Genomic DNA, 23,311 nt, shown 5'->3' on the forward strand with positions numbered 1-23,311 from the left:
TTCTTCCTTTTTATCTTGGCAAGAAGTTGTCAAAGAACAGGAAAAGCCAACATCTTAACCACTGCTTAATCAAGTTTGTTCTAGAGAATTACTGAAGCTTTAGCAGACATACCTATTTTTTTCTTCAAGATAAGATGGCTTGTTTAATACTTCATTGAATTGAGAAAAGGAAATGAATTTCTTCAGAGCATCCACAGAAGGCATAGATTCCAGGTGCACTTTCAGCTCCCCATCCATTACCTCACATACAGCTGCCAGAGAAGCCATGCTAGCTACTTTTCTAATTTGGTCCTTAAGCTTCAGCTCCTAAGTAAAACCAAATCATACATGAACAAACACACACGAACTTCTCATGATACAAATAACCTACTCATAACATACTTCTAATAATCCTCCTCTTGGCATCACCACAGACATCATAAGGCAGCAACTCTGCATCCTTCTACTTCTGTATTTCTTCTCCTGAGCCTAACACAGCTTGGCTTGGGCTGGGTCAGCACAAACGTTCACAAGTTACAAGCACTGACAGAGGCATAAATATTCCAAATTACAGCCACTTGGGCATGAAGTGCAGGCAGTGTGGCTGTGATGGAACTCTCCTATCTTGCCAGGTCACAGTTCATACACACTGCTGGAGAGCAATTAGAAAAAAAGATGTGGGTCCAGTTAATCAGAAACCCAACACAACAGCTAAAATTTTGAATACAACACACTAGCTGCTTGAAGCACCTAAAAATTACAACCATGCCATGGTTATTTTGTATGATAAACACATATATTCAAAAGAGGCATGAAATTAAAAGTCTCATTTTAAAAAATGCCAAGGAGCATATAATGCCTGTATAGTAAGAAAACTTTGATGTTATTAAAATATCTCCAAGTTACATCTGGCTGTCTAGAGCACAGGAAAGACTTTCATCTCTTATTACACAGCATTTTCTTCTTCTGAAACTGAAGCAGCTAAAGAAACCATAACGAAAATATAATTCCTCTAAATTCAAAATAAGTTGGTAAAGGCCCCCAGTGAATACTAAGTTTGAACCAGAAAATGTTTACTTTGAAACTACTGGGAAAACTATATAATTCACATAAATGAAGGAAAAAAAAATTAATTAAATATTGTTCTTTGTTCCCTTAAAACACAAACCTAGCTAACCAAATACTTACAATCTTTTAAGGTGTTATTAACTGTTCTTGAACAAAACAATAATACCAAATAATAAGACCAAAGTTTATATTGCCCAACAAATCTTAATTTAAATCTCCTTTTTGTCATGGAAGTTAGTAATGTTTATTTACCTTTTGAAAATTTATCTATTTCAGATATAGTAGCCTGACACATAGAACTATGGGACAATCAACATAACTATATGAAAATGCCAAAGCAATGCTCAGTTCTGGAGCTTCTTTTTCTCTCTCTGTATGTTCCAGGTTTGAAGTCAACAAGCACAAAAGATATTTTCATTTAATAGTTATTTGATCACTAAGATTAGTTCATATTTGAGGAAAAAGAAATTTTGAGTACATAGTTCATGATTACAGTAAGAATTTTACTTTAGCTATATAGACTTCTAAATAATGCAATATAAAAAAACCAAAGTACTAAAACTCTTAGCTACAAATATTATACATTCACATTACACTGCTAAATGTAACACATTCCTTAACATGTGTGTTAAGGAATACATATGCACATACACAGTCACACAAACTATTATTTAACTTCACATTAGATATAATATTATGCATTATAAACATCACAATAGCAATAAGTAATTGTATGTTAACTTATGTTTAAAGTATGTCTATATAATTATTAATGCAGAATCTAAACTCTGCGTATTAGCAGAATTATTAGTATATGTTTTAATTACTACTTATTGGCTTGTTTTATATTAATATTTATTGTTGTAAATAATGTTAAATTACCTTTTCAGAATTTCTCTCCTGAAGATTACGAATAGATGCATGTATCAGGGATGAAAGGAAATTCTTGATAGGTGACACTTTCTTCAAGTTGACTTTCAAGCACAAATTCATTATCTCTGGAATTAAAGCCAAGTACAGATCACAACGATCCAAGTCTCCAACCTAAAAGTGAGGAAACAAATTCAATTCCAATCAGTAAGAGGGGGAAAATTAAACTGAAAATTGGAAAGAAAACTACTGGTAACAATGACAGCAGAAGGAAAACTACAACATTGCAATTGATCAATTTTAGTTTTGGGATTTGTTTGGGGGAGGTTACTAAATTCTAAATCTTAAAAACTGACTTTCAGATGGCATTCGATTGATCCAACTCTTTGATTTGCTTAAAAAGTCTCAGGTTTCTTTGGGGTAGGAACTTAGAAAACACTGGGCACAGCAATGAGCGAACAGTGTAAGATAGTCAACTAAGATGTACTAAAAGCCTCCAAACACCTAACAACTTACATCCATAGCTAAACTAGTAGATATTAAGCAGTACATGATACTCAAGATTTCTTACTATATGATTTCTTTAGATTTAAGAAGAAACAAGAAATGCAGACTACAGACACTAAACACTACTTGTGAAGACACTTCCTTTTCCCTTCTTACTGTGTCCATTCAAAAAAGTTAACAGAAGTGTTTCTATGCAAATTGACTTTCTAGGTGTTCAAAGATTTTATATGAGCTTTAGGAACACTGGAAAATCAAACTAACAAGCAAAACCCCACCCAAGTATGTCTCATAATCATTACTTACAGTGCTTAACTCATTGGTAGTAAGCCGTCGGAGAACAAATTCAAGAATACTCTCCACAGGTGTCACAAGAGATTTCCAGATAAAGAACAGCACTTCATCTGTGTGGAGGAAAAAAAAGTATATATACAGAAATACAAGTCCCTTAAGAATTTTATTCTATCATGCAGATTTATTTATGTTACAAAGTTATACAGTAACAGTACTCAAATACCTAAAAATAACGTGAAACACCTCTGTAGTCTTTCACAGTGTAAGCCATAAGGCTGAAATAATCAAACCAGATTATATTATTTCCTGAGATTCACAATGTATTAGTTAACCATAACCCACACAAGACCAGAAGACCACAGGCCAACTTTCAATGCACACTTTTGTTCTAGTCCTAACCCTCTGCACAGATTATTGAACTTAGTCTCTATTAAATACCAAAAGCTTTCATATGCAACAATTAACTTCATGTGAGAAAAATATACTTGTCCATTCCTAGTATTTATTGACTTGAAAACTGGTTTTAGGGGTTTGCTGGTCGTTGGTCTGGTTTTTTTTGATGTTTAGGAAAAATTCATCTTTGGAAATACTGTAACCTTACAAGATTTCAGCTGAGTAGCTTCCAGGCTTAACATTGTAAATGAAAATACAAAATTACGACACAAAATGTGGTATTGTCCATAAGAAAAGGCTAGGCTACCAAGTATACCACATGTACATAGCATTTCACAAACAAAGACACAAGTTTATACACAAGGGAGGTAGGTCACTCTTGTAAAACATATTTAACCACAAACACACTGCAGTCTGTGTTTCAAGGGTAAGGGCTAGCTGAAAGCCAAGGAAATAACATGTCTGTATGAAAACAGAGTAAAATACTCTGCATGGCCACCTTGTTTTAAAAATACTAGTCATTAGTTTCAGTGTTTAGGAGAATTACCCAGAGGCTACAGCTGCTGTTTCTTTCTGGAGTTGACCCTAAGTAACACTTCATGTAGCAAAACTACTATGAAATGGAAGGCCTGCAAAAAGTAAAAATATAAAGGGAAACATTTCCAGAAGTTCCAAATCCATACTGTATTTGCTTTCAACATTCCCTACTAAAATGGCTCATTGGACTACATTTCTAATGCTTAAATTGTTTAGAACCAACAGTTCAATTATGTCAGATTATCATCATATTTCATCATGAGTCTCACATCACTAAAGCATCATCTGCACTTTACAGACATAAAATCTTCAGTTAAGCATGTTGGACACAAACCCCAACTCATTACCAGTGGCTCTGTGACACTAGCAAAAGAGAATAATTACTAAAATCTTACTGCTTAAAATAATGAAATCTAACAACAGTTTAGACAGCAAGAACTGCAGAAGAATGCTGATGATTTCAGCATGCCTTTCAGACATGTCTATCCCTGTTAAAATATTCTTAAATAAAACACTTCCCACTTGTAATTATTTTTGTTTTACAAGGTTAAATTCCTTTATTACTCCCTACCATTTTACTGTTTTCCATTTGACAAACAGGACTTTTCACCTCCCACTTAATCAACACAGAAACATAACTTCGGTATCGCACAGCATTAATCTTCCCACTCCACACCTCAGTCAATTCACAGCTGCACAAAAAAAATATTTATTACTTGGTTCTCCTGTGCAGAAGGAAGAAGCACAAAACCACTGTAGAAAATAATTTTAAGAAAAGCAATCCTTGCTTAACATAAAACTACATGCAATTCAGAAAGCCTCTCAAAAGACTGATGATGGGCTGTACTGGAGAACCTCTAGGGACCTTCAAAAGGATGGGGACACTGCAGGGCTCAGCCTTGCCATACCTTTGGAACTCTGTTAGCAGAGCTCAACATGCCATGTCAGCTGTCAAAATTCCCACAGCAGGAGCAATCCATTGCAGGTGCATTAGCAAGCACAAGAAAAAAGGCACAAGGAACTTATTCATTATTGATACTAAAAAATGAGCATGGGCTTGCATGTGTTTTGTAGGGTTCTGTTTCAGGCTTGTTCTACCCTTGTGCTGTAGGCTGAATGCACAGTGGTAGCTTAGTGGACACTTTTTCCAGTTTAGTTCATTTCAAGGAGCTCACACTTCACCAGTCGGAGACCATGGCCCAACATGAAATTTAACAGCCTGCATAATTAGTGTTCAGTATGTCACACAAACAGCTAAAATTTAAGAGGGCAGGGGATTGAATGTATACAGCACTTGTTAAAATGAGGGCGGGCATTTATTTTGGGACTGCATTTAGACACGTATATGAAACCTGGACATATAACCTAAAACTATTTTTGTTACAAATAAGAGCCTAGATATGGAACCTCCCCACTCCAAAACTACTCTTCTATTCCATATTATAAACACCCTGAATAAAATTCCAAAATAATCTGGGAGAGCAGAAACCAAACGCCAAGATCCCTCCTCTTCCCATTCAGCAACCCGATTCAATGAAAATAATACAGCAATTGTTCATTTGCTCTCAGGAGAAGCACTCAGGTCTATTCTGGTTACAAACTGACCAAGTTCTCTCAAAAGGAATAGTAGGACTCCATTGTTTTTGTTCAAACTCTCCTGAAAGGTCTACAAGTTAAAGTGCTCCATCTGTGGGGGGCAACAGTCCCAGACAGACAGATCACCAGGCTTGTATTTCAGAGGGCACCTCTTAGCCTACCAGTCAACTCAGAAAACAGGATATGCAGCAGGATCACTTAATGCACTCAGGGAAGACTCTGGCTGAACCTGCGGCATCTGAGCGGGTTAGGCTGGGATTCTGCTGTTACTTCTTTCTGAAGTGTCTAAATGATTCATGGAATCCACACATTTGCCTATAAATATTTGCAATACTCTTCAAATTTTAACTGATAATCTAATCCTAATGGATAACAACTGCTTTCTCTGAAGGCTTCCACATTCTCAATTCCCAGTCCTTAGGACACCTGTAAGATTGGACCCACAGCTCAAGTTATAACAGACATGCCAGATTGCCAACTTTTGCATTTACCACTTCTAGGCCAGTATTAGTTTGTGACTGTAGCCATGAAACAGTGAAGGAGCTTAGCTGCAGTTAAGACTGTAATGAACAGAAGACACAGTAGACTGAAGATGTCACTAACCATCTTGTGCATTGGAACATTTTAACCAACGGGTCTGCAATAACTTCAAGAGAAGCTGAAGGCTTTTATCTGCTTTCAGTGTTGGTATGTAAGCATTACTGCCAAGTTTCATCAAGACATCCAGAAGAGGGTTCAAGAAAGCCTCTAGTTCAATCCACTCTATGTTGCTTTTTCCACTACACAAAAACAAAAATTAAAAAGAAAGTCTTCTTCTGAGTATCTGCCTTAAGTGCTGAAGTTACTTATGGAAATAAAGAGGACACGTTTCCAAAACACTTAAGTATCTTTAGAATGTTACCCAGTATATCAGCAGCAACAGTTGGACAAGGCCTAAGGAATGATCAGGCTGATGGAAAGTCTACAGAAAAAAGAGGACAGGTTCCCAGCTTCATCAGGCTTCACCGGACCCTTCAGGAGTGAGGGGATTGAAAAAGACAGAAATGTAAAACAAGGTATTTCATACTTACCTGCATTTATTCTTCATCTGCTCCACGTCAGCAGCCAACAGAATCATTGTTGAGACAAGCTTAGCTTCAAACCAGTCAGGCATAAAGCAATTTTCTCCTGATTAAAAATATTTTAAGGTTTCCATAGTAACTAAAAAATACCTTTGCATTAACTTCTAAAACTTCTGTGTTTGTAACTTATTAAAATAAATTAACAGTAGAAAAAACAATGCTAACATAAGTATTACTACTAATTTTTGGCATTTTTTATCTAGATATAAATTTGACTCTATTGGTCTTTATGCTCAAATAAATTTTAGGCAATATGTTACGTAGCAGTTCACAAAAGACTTTTCCGTTACTTTAAAAAAATATATTAGCATATTCAAATTAATTTAATGAAGAACATAATTCCACTATGCTCCATCTGAAACATCAGCTGTGATTTTGACCACAGAACTAACCACATAAAGAAGCAGTACTATTATGTAAAGAGGAAATTATAAAAAACTAAGTTTCTCTTTTTATCAATCTTTTATACACAACTTTATCATCATACTTACAAAATTATTCCTAAATAGCACAATGTAAGTTGATTCAGGTTTTTTTTTTAACCTGAATGGTTATGAAAAACTGGTATGTTTTCTGGCTTTGGGAATTTAGAAAACAAAACACACTTGGGAGGTCCAATTCAAGCAGCTGGATGTGATTCTTTTTTTTTCCCCTCTAAAGAGCTTCCTATTAGTTAAGTTTCATATAAAACTGGAATTACAAACATCACTTTTTACAAGTGAAATGCAGTTGCTTGCCATGGAATTGCAAATAATATAAACCTAGGACTAAACAAACATATCAGGAAGAAGGTCTGCCAAAATTTTTAGCAAATTTACCCTGAAACATCAATGGAGAGAATTCGCTTACTACTCCTCTAACAGTAAGACAATCCAGTCAAGTTTCCTGGTCTGCAGGAAGTTTCTGAAGCTATTTATGATCAGCAAATTCTGACCTAGCTTTTTTATCTCCTCTACATATAGTACTTAAAAATGTTCAGTTTTGACTTTTTGGCAATATAAAACTATATTAAATTCACTATGACTGTGAATGCCACACAAAAGTTGAAGTATTTTTAAAAAAATCAATTTGCCATTCTTTTCAATGTGTCTGAAAGAAGACATTAAGCTGACATTGTAAATAACTCAAAATGTGGCAGTGAACAAGGAAGGCCCTTTTCCCTCTATAAAAACACCTGGTCATTTTACAAAGCTCTGCTGAGAAAGGTGGCAGAACTTGAGTGGGTTCACACTCCCTTGTGCTTTCCTCTGCCCCCTGCTTTCCAGAATTTTCAGACAACATCAAAAGAGTGACAAAATAAATCTAATGGACAAGCATCAGGGCAGCATTAAAACTGAACATTAAGACTTAATGTTCAATTAATACTGCAGGACTTTAATTTACGGAGGAAAGGAAATAAATATAAATTTTATTTATGGAATTAAAAAATAAGGCTCAAGCTTAAGAATTGCGAATACATAGGTTGGATAGAACTTAAACAGGTGCAATATAAAAAAAGAAACAAACCATTTTTCTAAAATCCAAGGGAATGTTGTAAATTTTTTTTTAAAATTCTCTTTAAAATGGTGGTTTTTATTAATACACATTTAACTTACTTTCAGATGCAGGTGTCTTAAGGTACTCTCCCACAAGACTGCGCACATACTGACATAATGATGATGTCTCCTGATGTTCAAAATCAAAGGTTACAGACTTCCTGAAGCACCTGTCATTCACTTGCAACCAGCTGCAAAGCTGAATGAAGAACGGTATGTTATCCTTGAGCAGGTCTGGCAGCTGTGCACTGACATCACTGATTTAACAGCAGCACACCAGTTTTTTGTGTTTGTTAAACACAAACTCTCACATCAGCAAACCCACACACTTCAAGAGGTGCTCACCAGAGCTACCTCCAGCCTTAGCAGATATTCCCTTCTAACTACACATAGAAAAATGTTCTTCCAGAGGCTAGCTCAGAGCACCCCCAAAAAGTCAGTGGTACCAATATAAGAAAAACACCAACTCTTAAAATGAAGCAACACTGCTAAAAATTCCTTTATGTCAGGAGGTTTCTTCCAATCAAGTGTTATCTAGTGAGACCAGCTTTTTTTTTTAACTCATATGCCAAAAATGAGTGGAGCAAGACGAAATGTACAGCATACATGACAAGAAGTCACTATGCAAAAAATCACTTCATCATTATATGGCTGTACAAGTAACCAAAAGTTATGGTTACATGATCAGCTGGCTCTAGTATATACTGCATAAAAAATTACTTCATCTTTGAACTTTCATTCACAGCATTTTACATCTTGCAAAGACATAAAATACATATCCTGTGAAAATTTACGATTTACAATCTCACTCCATGTGGTATGCACATTTTTCCCTTTGAGATTATCCTGCCAGTGATATTATTATTTCTACAAATGATGGGCTTGATGAACATAAAACCACCTTCAGTTCTCACCTCTGTCCATAACAAAGTATCTCTCCTTAGGGACTCCTCTGGTCTAAGGGACAGAAGAAAGCTTGAAACTTCTGGGAAGGACACTTTCTCCTGAAGAAATTAATCAAGATACAATAGCTGCCAACAAAATATACAACAAATAATACCTGTATGACAACTCAAGAAGTTTGCCTTTATCTGGCAAGTTTCAGTAAAAGAAATTCATTTTCTTTTTCGTGATTCAGACTAATTTCTGCCTCTTTGGGACCAACTTATCAGTACCAAGGAACAAAACTTAATTTTCCCAAGTATTAAAGTCTATCTGAAAAGAAATGAATGACTGTAAGAATAGTGCTATTCACTGGTGACACCTTTTAAATTAATGTAGGTAAGAGTCACTCATAAGTACTAGTTCTGCATTTCTAAAGAGAAATTCAGACAGGTTTATAGCCACAACACACAGCATGGAACACTACTTATTTACAAAGCCAGCTATAAAACAAACAAAACATGAATACTTTGACCACTGAATAAGTACAGTCCTGCTATTTCAACACTAATGGTTGTCTTATCATTCTGGTATCACAAATACTTTTATTATTAGGAACTACAGGAAAGTCTATTTAGTTTCTATCTGTCAAAACCTGAGTTTATGTAATGGATATGGAATAATATCCTGTTATGATAACTACCACATGAAAACCCTACAATAAAACATCAACTAATAAAAACTAATGAAAAAGAATATTTCTTATGAAAAACCAAAGGTAACAGAAGCATACCACACTTACATAGCACAATTTAGACAGTCACTAAAAAAAATTGCAAATCCAGAAAAATCAGAAAAAATACTGTATTTAGCATTTTTGTGAATATTGTTGGTCCTGTAAAAGTGTCACTGTGTTTCTATTACATAAAGGAAAAAGAAGAAACAAAAAAAAACCAAAACACAAAGCCCCAGACTGACCACATCTGTCAAATGCATAGTTGTTTGAAGAAGATAGCACTGAGCAGCTCCACGCAACAAAATCTGATGTGTAATCATAGTACATTGGAGGACATCTCTGCGAAGAGGAAAAATACACACTGTATAAATCACACACTTAAAAATGTAAATGTTTTCATGTATTTTCTAATTATTAACTATTTAAAATACATTAGATTGCATGTAACAGACATATTCCATCAAGTGTGGCACAAATACTGCCTGATCAGACCACAAACAATCCAGAACCAAGATTACTGTCACACGTACTTTCAAAAACAGATAATAAAACCTGGATGAGCACAAATCTAAAAAACCAGAAAGGGGAAGAAGAAAGAACAAAACAAAAACTAAAGGAAAAACCCCCATGATCATATCAGTTCAGACTGGTAATTTAATATTAGCATTTCTATCTGTAACAAGTTACAATGTTTCCCATCAAAATCTCACTCAAGCAAAAAACTGAAAGAAACTTTCAGTGATCTTTTATCAGCAAAGGTATATACAACATCTTTTTCTTCTCTTTTAAACTGCTTCTATTCAATATTCCTTCAACCACCAGTAAGATTTTATTTAAATGCTCCAATTTGATTAAACTGGAATGACAACTGATTTTTAGGGGCTCTAGGAAGTGAAAGCAGACACTTAAGAAATGCCAGTGTGATTAAGGTCCATAAGTAAGGCCAAGAACTTTTACCTAGACTTTTAGTTAGAAATCTTTCAGTTTCCAGCATTGTGGGCTGTCACCTGATATAGCCTCAATTGCTATTAAACCAGGCTGTAATGTAACTAGAAGAAAAGGAAGTGTGGTATGTATCAACCAGGAATTGTGGAAGACCAGGGAAAAATTATTCTAAAAAAGTAGAAATATGAAGCTCTAAAATGCAAAAACTCAGGTATTTTTAACTTCATACAGAGATATAAATACACTGGTTCTTTAATTACTTTCCTCTGCAAATTAGACATAAAGGAGACAGAGCCTTTAATTCCCATGCACAACCATTCCTTCAGAAGTAACAAACACGAATCAAATTCTGGCTCTGCAGATTGTCAGTACATTTCTTTGGAAGAAGGCTGTAAGAACACAATGCAGTATGTATTTTACCTTAAAGCATGAAGTCCTTCAGCACCAAGTACTTTACATGCAGGGATAGATGCCAAAGCCATAGAAAGAAACAAAATAGGAACAGCACACCAATGCCTACTAGTCATCTTCTGGATAAATTTTAACAGGAAGCTACCTTAAAATAAAAGTAAACAAAAGAACCCTGAGTGATTTTGTGCTCTCCAATGCTTTTAAATAACATGAACTCCAGCAGAAGAGTGATTTCTGACAATTAAATGAAAGACAACAGAATAATTTCCTAATTATTTCAATTTTTAAAATCACATTCCAAAGAAGTCTGTCAGTAAGGTGATATGAGACAGACAAACAGAGAAAAACAGAAATAAACCTAATTTTGACTTTGGTCATCTGCATTAATGATCATGCCCAGGAATGGAATTTTAACTCAATTGTTTTGAGTACTAAACAATGCCTTTTTTAAGTTGATATTGAGCTTGTGATATGGCTGCCCATAGTGATTCAACCAGTTAAAGGGATGCTGGAATGGGCAGAGCAATTCTCAACAAGCCGCCACATCCACAGCTGGTGGAAGCAGGCTACCCATTTCGGGATTCCCCACCACAGACCCCTGTTTAGTGATAAAATACATACCTGGGGACAGGGCAGAGAAATAGGGCATCTATGGCAGTACAAATACATACCAGGATACACCTGTACACATAGGGTGCTGCAGAGAGCTGATTCTACCCTGATTTGACCCAATTAGACCAGGTAATAACTTCTGGTGGCCTTCATTTTAGCATACACTAGCATCAAAATTTGGAACAGTCTCAGAAATCTTCCTCCACCCAAGCTCACAATGAAAGAATCCTTACTCTGTTTCAGCCCTTGGACTGGCCCTTTGGGATGTGTCACTACAGAAGTTATGACTAAAATAGTCTGGCAGATGAAGAAAAAAGAATCTCCAGGCACTGTTCACTTCAGATCTTAGGTGCTTGTTTGGGCTTTTTATTTTTCCATTAATAAAAAGCAAATCTGCTTCTTTTTGCCCCTAGAACAATTCTGTAGCTTTGTACTGTAAGATACCTTAAAGTCCCTGAAGACCTTTTCTCTGGAAACTCCACTGTCAGGACAACTATTCCTTTTTTCTCTCAAGTGAACACTCATATGACATACCAAAAGCAGCTCTATAGTTTTTCTTTGATTTATTTATTTTAAAAAAGATAAAGGTGAAATTGAAACATACCTTTTTCTTCTTCTGGAAGAAGAGTGAGATAAGTAGCCAAAAACTTCTGTAACCTCATTCCCAAAGGAGGACAGGCTCCTATTGATTGACCTGGTGCCCTGTTGGGTTTTAAAACATTAGTTACACAACTGGCATGTTAACAGCTTCAGGATTAGACATAACAGATTTAATCTAAAATCTAACAGGTTTCAAATGTTTAGAATTGCCTCTAAACAAAAACAAAAGTCATTCAGTGACACTCCATGAGACCAAGAGGGACAACCTATGCCTCATGAGAAGTCTCAGGATCCTGGCTATTAAGGATGAGCATCAGTCAAGAGATTCTACAGCTTTCCCTCAGCTTGATATTAACTGCAGCAGCCTTGTATATTCTTGGTACACTCAAACATGCACCCTTCTCTACAAATGCCAACATGTTTCACCAGAAATACAGAGCTAAGAGAGGAGACTAAGATTATGAAGTATTGATTCAACACAGCTCTAACATACTCAAACACTTGGCATTTGCTTCACCTTCTGAATTCCCATCCATACACGTCCATGGAAAGATACTGCAGACTGATAAGAGAAATGCTTAACTGATGCAGGAGCCTGCAGAGCTCACATTTGTCCTGCCATGTTTAGATGAAACAACCTATTTTGACTACACCTTACCCATAATCACCTAATCCAAACTATCACCAGTGATAGTCACTTTTATCCTCCCAAAAATGAACCTATTAATCCACTAAACTTTGTTTCATGGGCTTCCCCCACCAGATCAAGACTGTGACCATCAATTCGACCAAGGAGCATTGAAAATTGCAAAAATCAAGTCTTGTCACTAGATCCATACTTCATTTGTTCACAGCCACCCATCTTTCCTGAGAAACTCTCCCTGTCAGTAAGTTTAGCAGCACCATTTTTTATTAATGTGTTTTCCTTTAGCTAAGATTTTACCAACATACTTAAGCCAGTATTATTAGAACACATTTGCAGTAATCAAAAAATTAAATAAATAACTGATTAATTAAACCAGTGGTTTACCTGCTGTAGAGGGAACTTTCTGAGAGGGCATCCATTAGTGGTCCAATAACAAACTGGAAAAAGAAACAAGAACAATGGTGAAATGTACAGTTCCAAGGCACTGTTACATAGAAGCTAACTAGACTTATTTCAGCAGAATTTACAGGACAGAGCCAGAAATTAGAGAATACTCTTGTTAATGGTAAATAGTAGAAGCAAAAGAGGAAGAAACTAAAGGGAAGGGGAACCAGGAAAGTGAACAAAAAAAGAGATTTTTCCATTAAATACATTTCACAGAGTATTGCAAAATATGTAGGCAAGTAAAAAATCCTTTTGGAAAACAGACAGAGAAAATAGATTTAAACATTAAACAGAAGAACAACAAAGAGCCAACACAGCTAAAAAGACTTAGGGTGCATAGTAAGGTTGACTATTTCAAATTACTTATCAAGAGGATGACTTAATTTGTATAAATCTGGAATTTTAACCTCTGAGGGGAATGTTCCTGTGAGGTTTAAATAGTAAAATGTAGATCATTCCTTACTAAAGTGTAGGCTGGTTGGACAGTCAATACACATATGACAGCAACAAAAAAAATTAAGCTTCAATTTCCTCCCACTTAGAGAATATTTTGAACTGTGGGGGTTTTATGGGGGGTTTTATGTTTTATGGATACAATAATACACTGATTATGCTACAGAGACAGAATTTATCCAATTCCAACTACTGAAGCAATTAGTGTTAAGATCTGTTACAAATTAGAGTATTTGTTTCTTGTGGCAAGTGACAGTAACACCCTTACCTCTGAGAAAACAAATGAATTTGGAAGACGCTTTGTTTCATAAAGCTCCAGAAAATGAAGAATTCCTTCCTTTGTCAGTGTTTTATTCTCACTCTCAAACATTCGTCTGTAAATGCACACATGCCACGATGGGTGAAACAGCCAACAACCTGTTTACAAAACAGAAATTCTTCTGAACTGACACAGAAATTACAGTGACACACTAACACATAACACAGTGACATTCTGGACAATGTTATAGTCTATTCACATTTCAAAAAGGTGTCTACGGCTATTAGTTTTATAAAAACACCTTGCTAAATCTAATTTAAAAATTATCACAGTTTTCCAAAGTTACTCTCTACTTTATTAGTTACAAATTAAAATTACTAAAAAGTGCCACATCCTCCTTCCTTTCTTTATACCAATGTATTTACCCACAAAAGTTTCACATTAATTTCCACTTTCCAAATCTCTAACATGTTACACTACCTCATTACATGTGCTCACATGCCCTAGACACACTACCTCAGCACTCATTTTATTTATCCTCTCCCTACTTCTAACAAATTAAGTTGGGGGGTTTTTTCCCCCTTCTATAAAGTTGTGCAGGTGAATTGTCTCCTACAACCCCAAAAACCTCTGGCTTTATTTTCACATTCTCTTAAGTCAAGCAAAATACGGTGGGAAATGACCATTTAACTTGGATTTGCTGACAGAAAAATAGTACTTCAAGACAACATAGTAAGTAATAAATATATTACTACATAGTATGCTAGGATTTCTTCTGAGAGCAGAGTGGCCACTGCCTATGCATGTTTGCCAAACTACCTATGTATAAAGCAAACCTACAAAAACTGGAACAGCCACCCAGAAAACACCTAATTTGAGAAACAAAACATTACAGAAAGATGCTACTGAAACAGAAGAAGAAAACAGAGAAGTGTAACTTAACTAATATTTAAGAGATCAAGTAGAAAAAGTTCCATCTTACCTTTATCCCCTGATATGGCAAGCTCATATAAACTGTTTAGTTTTGGTAATACTGGCTTTATGACATGGATCTGAAATGCAAATCAAGTATCAATAATTTATATCTCCAACCCAGGAGCTGTCAGTTACTCGGACTAGAATTTACTACCAATAGCATTGATATAGCAATTGACAATAAAAGTACATTTAAAAAAAACTGCAAAGCCTGTGGTATGCAATACTCAGTCACAGTTTAGCACTGAAAAAAACTTCAATGATACCATATTTTAAGAAAAATATTTATTAATAACCATAGTATTCCTCAGAATGGTTATTAGTAAGTATTAACAGCACATCTAAAACTAAATATTTAAATTAATGGTATCTCAGTTACTGAACAATCATGTCCAAATAACATAGAATAACTACAGGGAGCTGGGCCCACTATTAATAGTTAACACCACAATACCATACAATTATGAAAGCCTCAAGTCAACAGGAATCTTTCTGCTGAGTACACTGGACTCACAAAATGGTTTTAATTCAAGGTACTTTACCACACAGACAGAGTCTGCTCTGCCAAAGAGGGTCTACTAAGTGCAATCACCGGATTTTTCACTAAACTGGTTACCCTGGTCTTGCAATTACCTGCACTCCAGGTTTCTGTCACTGCATTAACGAGATGTATTCTGATGGCAGAGAGAAGTTCTGAATTTACTCCCAATGAATGACACATACTGTGTTTCAAGTATTTAAGAGTTGAAACAAAAGTATTCCAGTTAACGCTGACTTAGACATCCTCAATCACCAAAACTGGAGATACTCTGCCTACACAAACATTCACACATGCCACAAGTGAGGCAGCACGTCTATCCAGGATGGGCACAGACTTTACAGTGCTCCTACCTGGTTTCCTTCCAAAGTTTCCATTATCAAAATGTAAGTTTCCCAAAACTGCAGGAGTTCCTCGTTCTTCTCAGCAGACCACCAGAACAGAGTCGGTTCTAAGGAAAGAAGCCAAGGACAGGCGTTTCCCGCGGCCCCGCACGCCGGCCCCGATGCCCGTCCCGCTGTCCGCCCGTCCGTACCGTGCCCGCCGTCCGGGGCACAGCGCAGCTCGGCGCGCTGCCCGCCGCTCAGGTCCAGCGCTCGCTTCAGCAGGTAGCGGGCCCGCTTGCGGCACAGCCCATCCCGCTCCGTCAGGCCCTCCTGCACCAGCCGCCAGAACCGCGGGCACAGCCGCGCGTCCAGCCCCGGCGCGGCCGGGCCCCGCGGCAGCAGCGCGTCCGCCAGGGCGCTCAGCGCCAGCAGCGCCCGCCCGGCCCGCGCCGCGCCGCCCGAGCCCAGCAGCCCCTCCCAGACGCGCGGCAGCGCCGCCCCGTTCGCGCCCAGCGCCGGCAGCAGCCGCCCGGCCACCAGCGCCGCCGCCGCCTCGCCCTCGCCCCTCCTCCCGCAGCAGCGCCAGCGCCGCCGCCGCGCACCGCGACAGCAGCTCCGGCTCCTCCAGCCGCGGCGCCGCCGCCACCAGCGCCTCCACCGCCGCCTCCTGCGCGCCCGCCCCGCCGCCCGCCGCCAGCTCGGCCAGCGCGTCGCGGGCCAGGCGCGCCGCCAGCGGCGCCCCGCAGAGCTGCACGCAGTGCCGCAGCGCGCCCGCGCCCCGCGCCGCCCGCAGCCGCTCCGCGCTCCCCGCAGCAGCAGCGCCCTCCCCGCCCCCGCAGCAGCGGCCGGCACCGCTCCAGCGCCACCTCCCAGGCCGCCCGCCGCAGCGTCTCCGCCTCGCCCGCCGCCGCCGGCCCGCCCGCCGCCAGGCGCTGCAGCAGCAGGCGCAGCGCCTCCGCCCGCTCGGCCGAGAGCGGCGCGCTGAGCGCCCGCAGCAGCGCGGCGCGGTCCCCGCAGCGGGACAGCAGCGTGTCCGCCAGCACCACCTCCATCGCCGGGGGGACGCGGAGGAGGAGCGGCGGCTGCGCAGGCGGGGGCGGGCGGGGCCCGCGAGGGGCGGCGAGAGGTGAAAACACGGAGTGATTGACTGGTTTGGCTCTGTGTGTGTGCGTGCGTGCGTTTCAAATATTCTACATCTTTGGGTCATAACCCTCCTGCGTGAGCGTTCCCAGCCTGGTGGCTGCTCAGCACAACCCGGCCCAGCACGGGAGGCGTAGTGGAGATATCCCAGGTGCGAGCCTCTCTCTTGAGGGGGTGAAGTTCCATCCTTGTGTGCCATAAAAACACTCTCTATTCTTCATGTGCGTTACAACACAACATCAGGCAACAGTAATACACAAAATGCCCAGTTTTCCCACCTGCCATATTTGTTCTAACCATTTATGCCAAAAGAATTTGCTGAACAGTTCACTACTCTCATCAGAGCCTGCCAGACATTTGTCGGAGTGCCTTGTGTCTGCCACAGGTCAGAGGCATTCCTGGATGCTGGCTCCGTGCTGTTGGCTTGTTAGGAGCGCCCAGGTCACCAGCACTGAGGCCAGAGAACAACTCCTGTGCAGTTCAGTGCATCGGTGCAGCCAAAGCCTAACTCAGAAAATCAAGCTGATTTCCAGTAGGTGTAAATTCACCACGGGAGATTACAATTCCCATGAAAAATAAACTTAGAGATCTGCACGCCAAAAGTGGTGGTGAACTACTCTCCTAGAAGATGTGGTCATAGGAAAAGGCAAACCTGGAACCTTCTGTTCCTGTGAAAGCAATGGATAGCGAATTCCTGGCACAGCACAACGTGTTTTCTAATGGGTGTGGGCATTACTTTGGCCAAGATGTGGTTGATTAGAGTCTAATGAACAAGAAAGGCTTACTGCAAGTTTTCCAAGTGAGGTTCCACTTAATCACTTCTCTCCAAATCACATGAGTAGTCTCTCCTTTTCCTGGCTATCCATTTTCTCCAAATTTTTTTAGAATTTTTTTTATCTTTGAGATCCTACTGATTGCAGTCACTGAATTTTCTTATTAGAATTGAGCCTGTACTGTGACTATATATGCAATATATTCTGGAAAAAGAAGGTGGAAATTAATTCTTTTAAACCCTCCAGCTAAAACAGTTTCCATGTGCCTTACCGCTCTGTGTTCTAAATTACATAAATTACAGAATCTGGTAGAAGCCCAAGAAAACAGCTCAAATTATACATTTTACTCAAATGTAAAGTAAAACTTGGTACATTGTTTCACACACACAGAAACATGTTTCACAGGAGGAATTGTTACAATGTGCTTTAGTAAATAGGATGCTTGCAGTTGAAATCTCTTACACGCCATAATATATTTTGTTTTTCTGTTTGTTCGTTAGTAATTTTTTCATTTCCACTTATAGCATGCAGTCTGATGAATTTTAGGAGTTTCTTTTATCAGGCTTGAAACAGTGCTAAGCAGGGGATCCCTTCTTACTATAGATTTACTCTTCCCTTCCTGGCATCTGTAACTAAATGAAGAGTTAATGGTCTGCATGACCAGTAGTAATCAAAACAGAATAAAATATACTATGTGTTGTGCTGGTTCTTCATTATTGTCTGAATTCTGCTCTGCCTTTAGTTTTATCCCAGCAGGGTACCAAAGTCTTATTACACCAATTTAAACAACAACATTTAAATTTGAACTGTTCCTCTCATTTAAATTTGAACTGGTCAGGCTTGGGGAGCTTCTGAGTGGAATATTATGACAACAAAACAAACAAAAACATGCCAGAAAGGTGGATATGGAGTTGAGAGAGAGAAAACAAGCAAGCATTTTGTAATTTTCAGCAGTGTTTTGTAATTTTCAGGTGTCAAGAACCACACCATTCACATCCTCATACCATAGCTGTTAAGTGCCTTGATAGTAGCACCCTAAATGTCTGCTTTACAACTCTACAGTTCCAACACATACCCCTGCATCACCCAAGACCATGTCCTGTTCTGTTTTCTCCACTTTCCAAGCTTATCCCAACCACTTCTGCCTTGTTCCTAAGCCAGCCCTGCCCTCAGGCCCCCACCCTGCCAGCTGCAGGCACCTCTAGGGTCCCAAAGCCCTTTCAGCCTTGGTTTGCTGCACTCAGAACATCCCACACCTGCCAATCTCTCAATCTCTCATGTACTCTGCACTCCTCTTTATAAGGTATCCTCTATTCCCTGACCTCTCCAGATCCCCTCCAAACTCAGCATATGGCCTAGATCAAAGGCTGAAATACCTTGATTTTTTTTTTTTTTGAGAGGACATCTTGTATGTGCTTTCTTTATTTCTGTCATACCAGGCATTCTCCCTCAATCAGATTAGTCTATCTTAAAAATGTAAGACTGAGGAATTGCCTGAAACATCAAAAGCAGTCCACCAAAATTGCAGACAACCCTGAAATAAATGGCCAGTCTGAACATGTCCCTTTCTTGGACCACTTCTATCTATAGGCCACAAAATGCTTCTCAGCTCCTTGTAACTCCAGATGTAGAGCTTACTTTTCACTCTGCTTTCTTAACCAGGGTCTCTCTGTGTCATTTAATATTGTTACTGAGCCAATGAGAGGCAGGACAATGATGAGAAACATATTATTGTTGATTTTTGTCTGAACTTTGTAACAGTACCTTTGCTGATGGTTTGGGTTTTCAGCACATGACAACAAGTTGACCAAATTTGGGCTGATTTTATAATTTAAAGGCTTTACAGTAGTTTATTGGTTTTCATCAAGGCCCATAATTATACACCAATTTAGCAATACAAGAGGGCTGAGGTTCCTTCCTCAGACTCATAGTTAAAAAATCAGTGCCTTTAGTTACCTGCATATTCTTTTGGACAAATATATACTTGTTCTTACGTATTTGCTTTCCCCTGTGATCACACAAACAAGCAATTCTGTACTAGGAAAAAAATCTGGATTATCACTCTAGCAGTTGGTTACCTTAGAAAAGGATTATGGACAAAACCACAGTAGAAACTACAGAAGATTACACGTCTTGAAAATCCCCACTTACAGTTTTGGAACGATGTGTTATGCTGTTGCCATAAAGCCACTGCTAAGGTGCTGAGGCACAACAGATTATTAGAACCCAGGCTAAGTCTAGGTCTTTAAAAAGTTTAGTTTCAATGATGGTTTTAGATCACACAACACCCATTTGTTCTCATGAAACTCCCATATTACCACCTGCACCTTTACAGGTAATTCTGCACAGTGCATAAAGAGGAAGGCTCAGCTAACCATGCACCATGACTTTTTTTCACTTACAGGAGTCTGTGGGAGTGTGTTTGCACAGTGTAAGGTCTTTACAGGGACCAGGTATGTAACACAGCCTTTTCTTCTCTCTCCCACTGCATGCAGAAGAAGGAAATGGGAAATTTCTGAAAGTTGTGCAGAAAATTTCCCACCACATCTCTCCCACACAATAATGACATTAAAAGCCCAGATGTGTTCCATGCAATAAACCTTACCAGTTATTATGGTTACATATATTCATGTTCTCTTCTAGATTTCCTCAGTGCTGTTGTGCAGAAAACCAGCAGCACACACAGCTTTTATATGACTCTCATGCTAAGACAGCACTTCCCCTCTCTGCCAGGGGAAAAGAAAAAAAAATTTACAGGAGGTGAGAAAGGGAAAGAAAAAAATTGCCTAATTTTTGTCAGTTTTCCCTAAAGTCCTTGAACTCTTGCTAAGGCAGATAGAGGCAGAAGCATTCTAACTGAAAGAGGAAATCATTGATATGCAGCAGGAAAGCTGGTCACAACAATTTCCACAAGGTGGTTGTGCTGTTATCTCCTCATCCTCCAGTGCTTGTTTTATTTGCCTCCCCAGCCCCACAAATGATTCTTCCAGCTCTTTCACATCACAATGCAAACATGTATTAATCTTCATCTTTTAAAAATGAGATTCAGCTTGTCTCTCAGCTAGTCCCTTCAGCCATCACCTTCCCTCCCTCCTCCCTTTCATGTCTGAATTTACTACCCACATCCAGTGAGCCTGGAGTTTGTCCTCTGTGGTATCCCAGTCTGATTCCTATATCCCAACCTGACTATCCTGTCTGCTGTTATTACAGTATATCAGCTATGATTGCTCACAAGCTACCTGTTGAGTTATTAGCTCCCCATTTCTATCCCCAAACTGCTTTACGAAAGATGAATAAACCCTTTATATTGCAAAGTCTGTATGCAGAATTTCCCCAAAATAGGCAAATTCCTATCTACTCACATACTTAAAAATTACTGTCTGATCTGTTGGTGTATCACATCCACATCCCCTTTCCTGGCTTAACAAAAGCAGTCTTACCCTAATTAGATCTTGCTGTTGTGAAGATCTGTTTCTTAACCTGCTGTTTTGACCTTGCCACCTCTCCCTTCATGTCCCTCTGCTGCTTCCCTCTTCTGTGCTACATCAAACACATGCTGTTTCTTTTCCCTTTCCATTTCCAGACCCATTAGTCTATCCTTCCTCATCCTCTCATCTAATACCAAGACACTGACTCACACTGACCTACCCATGCTGCCAGTCTGAGTTGTCCATGTATTAGTCTTTCAAGTAAGACTTAATGTTTATTTGTGCTAACTCCCACCTCATTTTCCTCTATTATACCCCAAACCACCCTTTGTTGTCACAGTGACACAAATTTGAGGCAGCACGTGTTCTGTGACCTTCCGTGATCTATGGCCTTCTGTGTGGACTGATAAGCTGATCCCCTCTCTGTGTGTGTCTTGTTATCTCTTGGTGCTGCATATTTTCCCTGGTGACAATTAGTACAGTACTATTGGTAGAGAGTAAGGGTAACACTAATTGTGATAAATAATAAATGAACAAACTCAGAAACTGTCAATGTGTCAAGCTGCAGGCAAAAGGAGCCCAATGTTTGCAACTGAACTTTTGTGAGGAGAGGAGTAAAAGGCAAATGTAAAGGTGTCTTACAAAGAGAAGTGCTATGAGAGCTCTTTGTTGCCTTTCATACACAAATACTGCCCCACATACATTCAGAGTTGTTCAGACATTGAAACTCGTGAAGAGTTAGTTCAGGTCCAGCAGTAACTCCAGATTTTTCAATCAGACTCATGTCTGAAGCACTCAGGAGTGAAGCCTTCATGATCTCTGCAGAACAGAAGATGGTGCTGTTGTCACTGACATGTGCCTCTCAGGGTTTTTTCTGGTGAAAAGAAAGCAAGTGATAGCAAAGAAAAGGAGAGGAGAGAAACTAAAAGGAAAGGTACAGGAAGAAAAGTAACTGCCATTTCTTGGATTTTTTTTTCACTGGAGAAATTCAGAAACTCAAAGGGAAGAATGATAAATGCACAGAAAACCAAAAGGACTATCTAAAAGAGCAATTGGGAGGAGCAGAGAGGGCAGCCTAGACCAGTCATATCCTGCATACACTCTTCCTCACTTCTCTGAAGATACTGTAAACTACACTTAGGAAGCTGCTGAACGCCAGCTGTCCCCCAGTGACTCCTTAAGGAGCTACCATTGATTGTCAGTACCTCGGATCATCAGGGTCAGCGTGTCTCAAGCCAGATGTTTGAAAACCAAGACATCAAAAAACAGTGGGAATTTTAAAAAGTAGCATTAAGTAATGGAGTGGAGAAGAAGAAAGAGCAGGATGAGGCAGGCAGGGAGGAGCTGTGAGTGCAGCACAGACCCTCTCACACTGAATCACGGGCTGCACGCTTCCAGCCTTATCAGGGCTGTGCTACATGGCTTCCCTGCTTTATCTGCATGGGGAAAAACCAGCACAGGAAAGAAACAGCAAGGTATCTTAAGGACACTGCTATTAGTGTGTGTGAGATTGTGCACATCTGTGTAAGAGATTCCAGCATGAAATTCTTCTTTGACTGAGCAGGACAGCTACATTCACCAGAAACACTACAATATTCCTGGGCTTTTTAGGATGTTTACTTTAAAAATAAAGCCAGAGTTCAACTGTTGTAATGCTGTAAACATCCTGTGTTCAGAAGCAGCATTTAAAGACAGCTGATGAAAAGCAGTAGTGTCCAATTAAACATTCCTAATGATGGGAAGTTACAAATCTACTGTGTGGTTTGTCACTGTAAGCTACAGAGGGAAAGTTAAGCTGGTAAATCTCTCCAGTTAGACTGAGTGCAGTGGAATGGTCAGGAAAAGATGAATTAGGAAAAAGAATTAAATATAATCCTTTGCCATCTGTCTTTATTTTGCAAACCTACTTGACAGGATACTACTGAAATCTGCAGACATTTTTTATCTGCTTCATGTAGCTGAAGAGCATTTGTTGTACAGATTGGAATTAAAATGCTTCCCAATAACAGTCAGCCATCCCACTTATTGTCCTTGTTTGCTTTCCTTTTTTGAAAAAAACAAACACTTCGTTTTTTGGCTTCAGCTTAAGCTGCACCACTAATTTTTGACCTCTCTCCTTCACTAGGACTCAGAGCTGGGTGTTAAAGGCTAAATAGATTTCACTATTGGTTTTGCAGGGAAGCAAAAGGGCTGTTGAAATGTATGTAGTACATTCTTCTCCAGCTTTCAGCCTGAAGAGCATATGT

The 23,311-nt window shown here is 39.2% G+C and overlaps 1 protein-coding gene across 1 annotated transcript in view; it reads right to left on the minus strand.

Moving 5' to 3' along the window:
- Positions 1–16,776, minus strand: part of TARBP1 (TAR (HIV-1) RNA binding protein 1) — a 32,052-nt gene extending 15,276 nt beyond the window's left edge. The window contains 17 exon segments of the mRNA XM_030945357.1: positions 113–306; positions 1,930–2,091; positions 2,728–2,825; positions 5,845–6,020; positions 6,312–6,408; positions 7,958–8,096; positions 8,812–8,901; positions 9,758–9,854; positions 10,881–11,016; positions 12,088–12,185; positions 13,114–13,166; positions 13,895–14,043; positions 14,868–14,937; positions 15,752–15,849; positions 15,934–16,288; positions 16,290–16,556; positions 16,558–16,776. Of these exon segments, the coding sequence (XP_030801217.1) occupies positions 113–306; positions 1,930–2,091; positions 2,728–2,825; positions 5,845–6,020; positions 6,312–6,408; positions 7,958–8,096; positions 8,812–8,901; positions 9,758–9,854; positions 10,881–11,016; positions 12,088–12,185; positions 13,114–13,166; positions 13,895–14,043; positions 14,868–14,937; positions 15,752–15,849; positions 15,934–16,288; positions 16,290–16,556; positions 16,558–16,776 (2,498 nt within the window).
- Between the last annotated feature and the right edge of the window lie 6,535 nt (positions 16,777–23,311).

This window comes from Camarhynchus parvulus, chromosome 3 (assembly GCF_901933205.1).
Source record: "Camarhynchus parvulus chromosome 3, STF_HiC, whole genome shotgun sequence".
In the NCBI taxonomy this organism is placed as follows: Eukaryota; Metazoa; Chordata; class Aves; order Passeriformes; family Thraupidae; genus Camarhynchus; species Camarhynchus parvulus.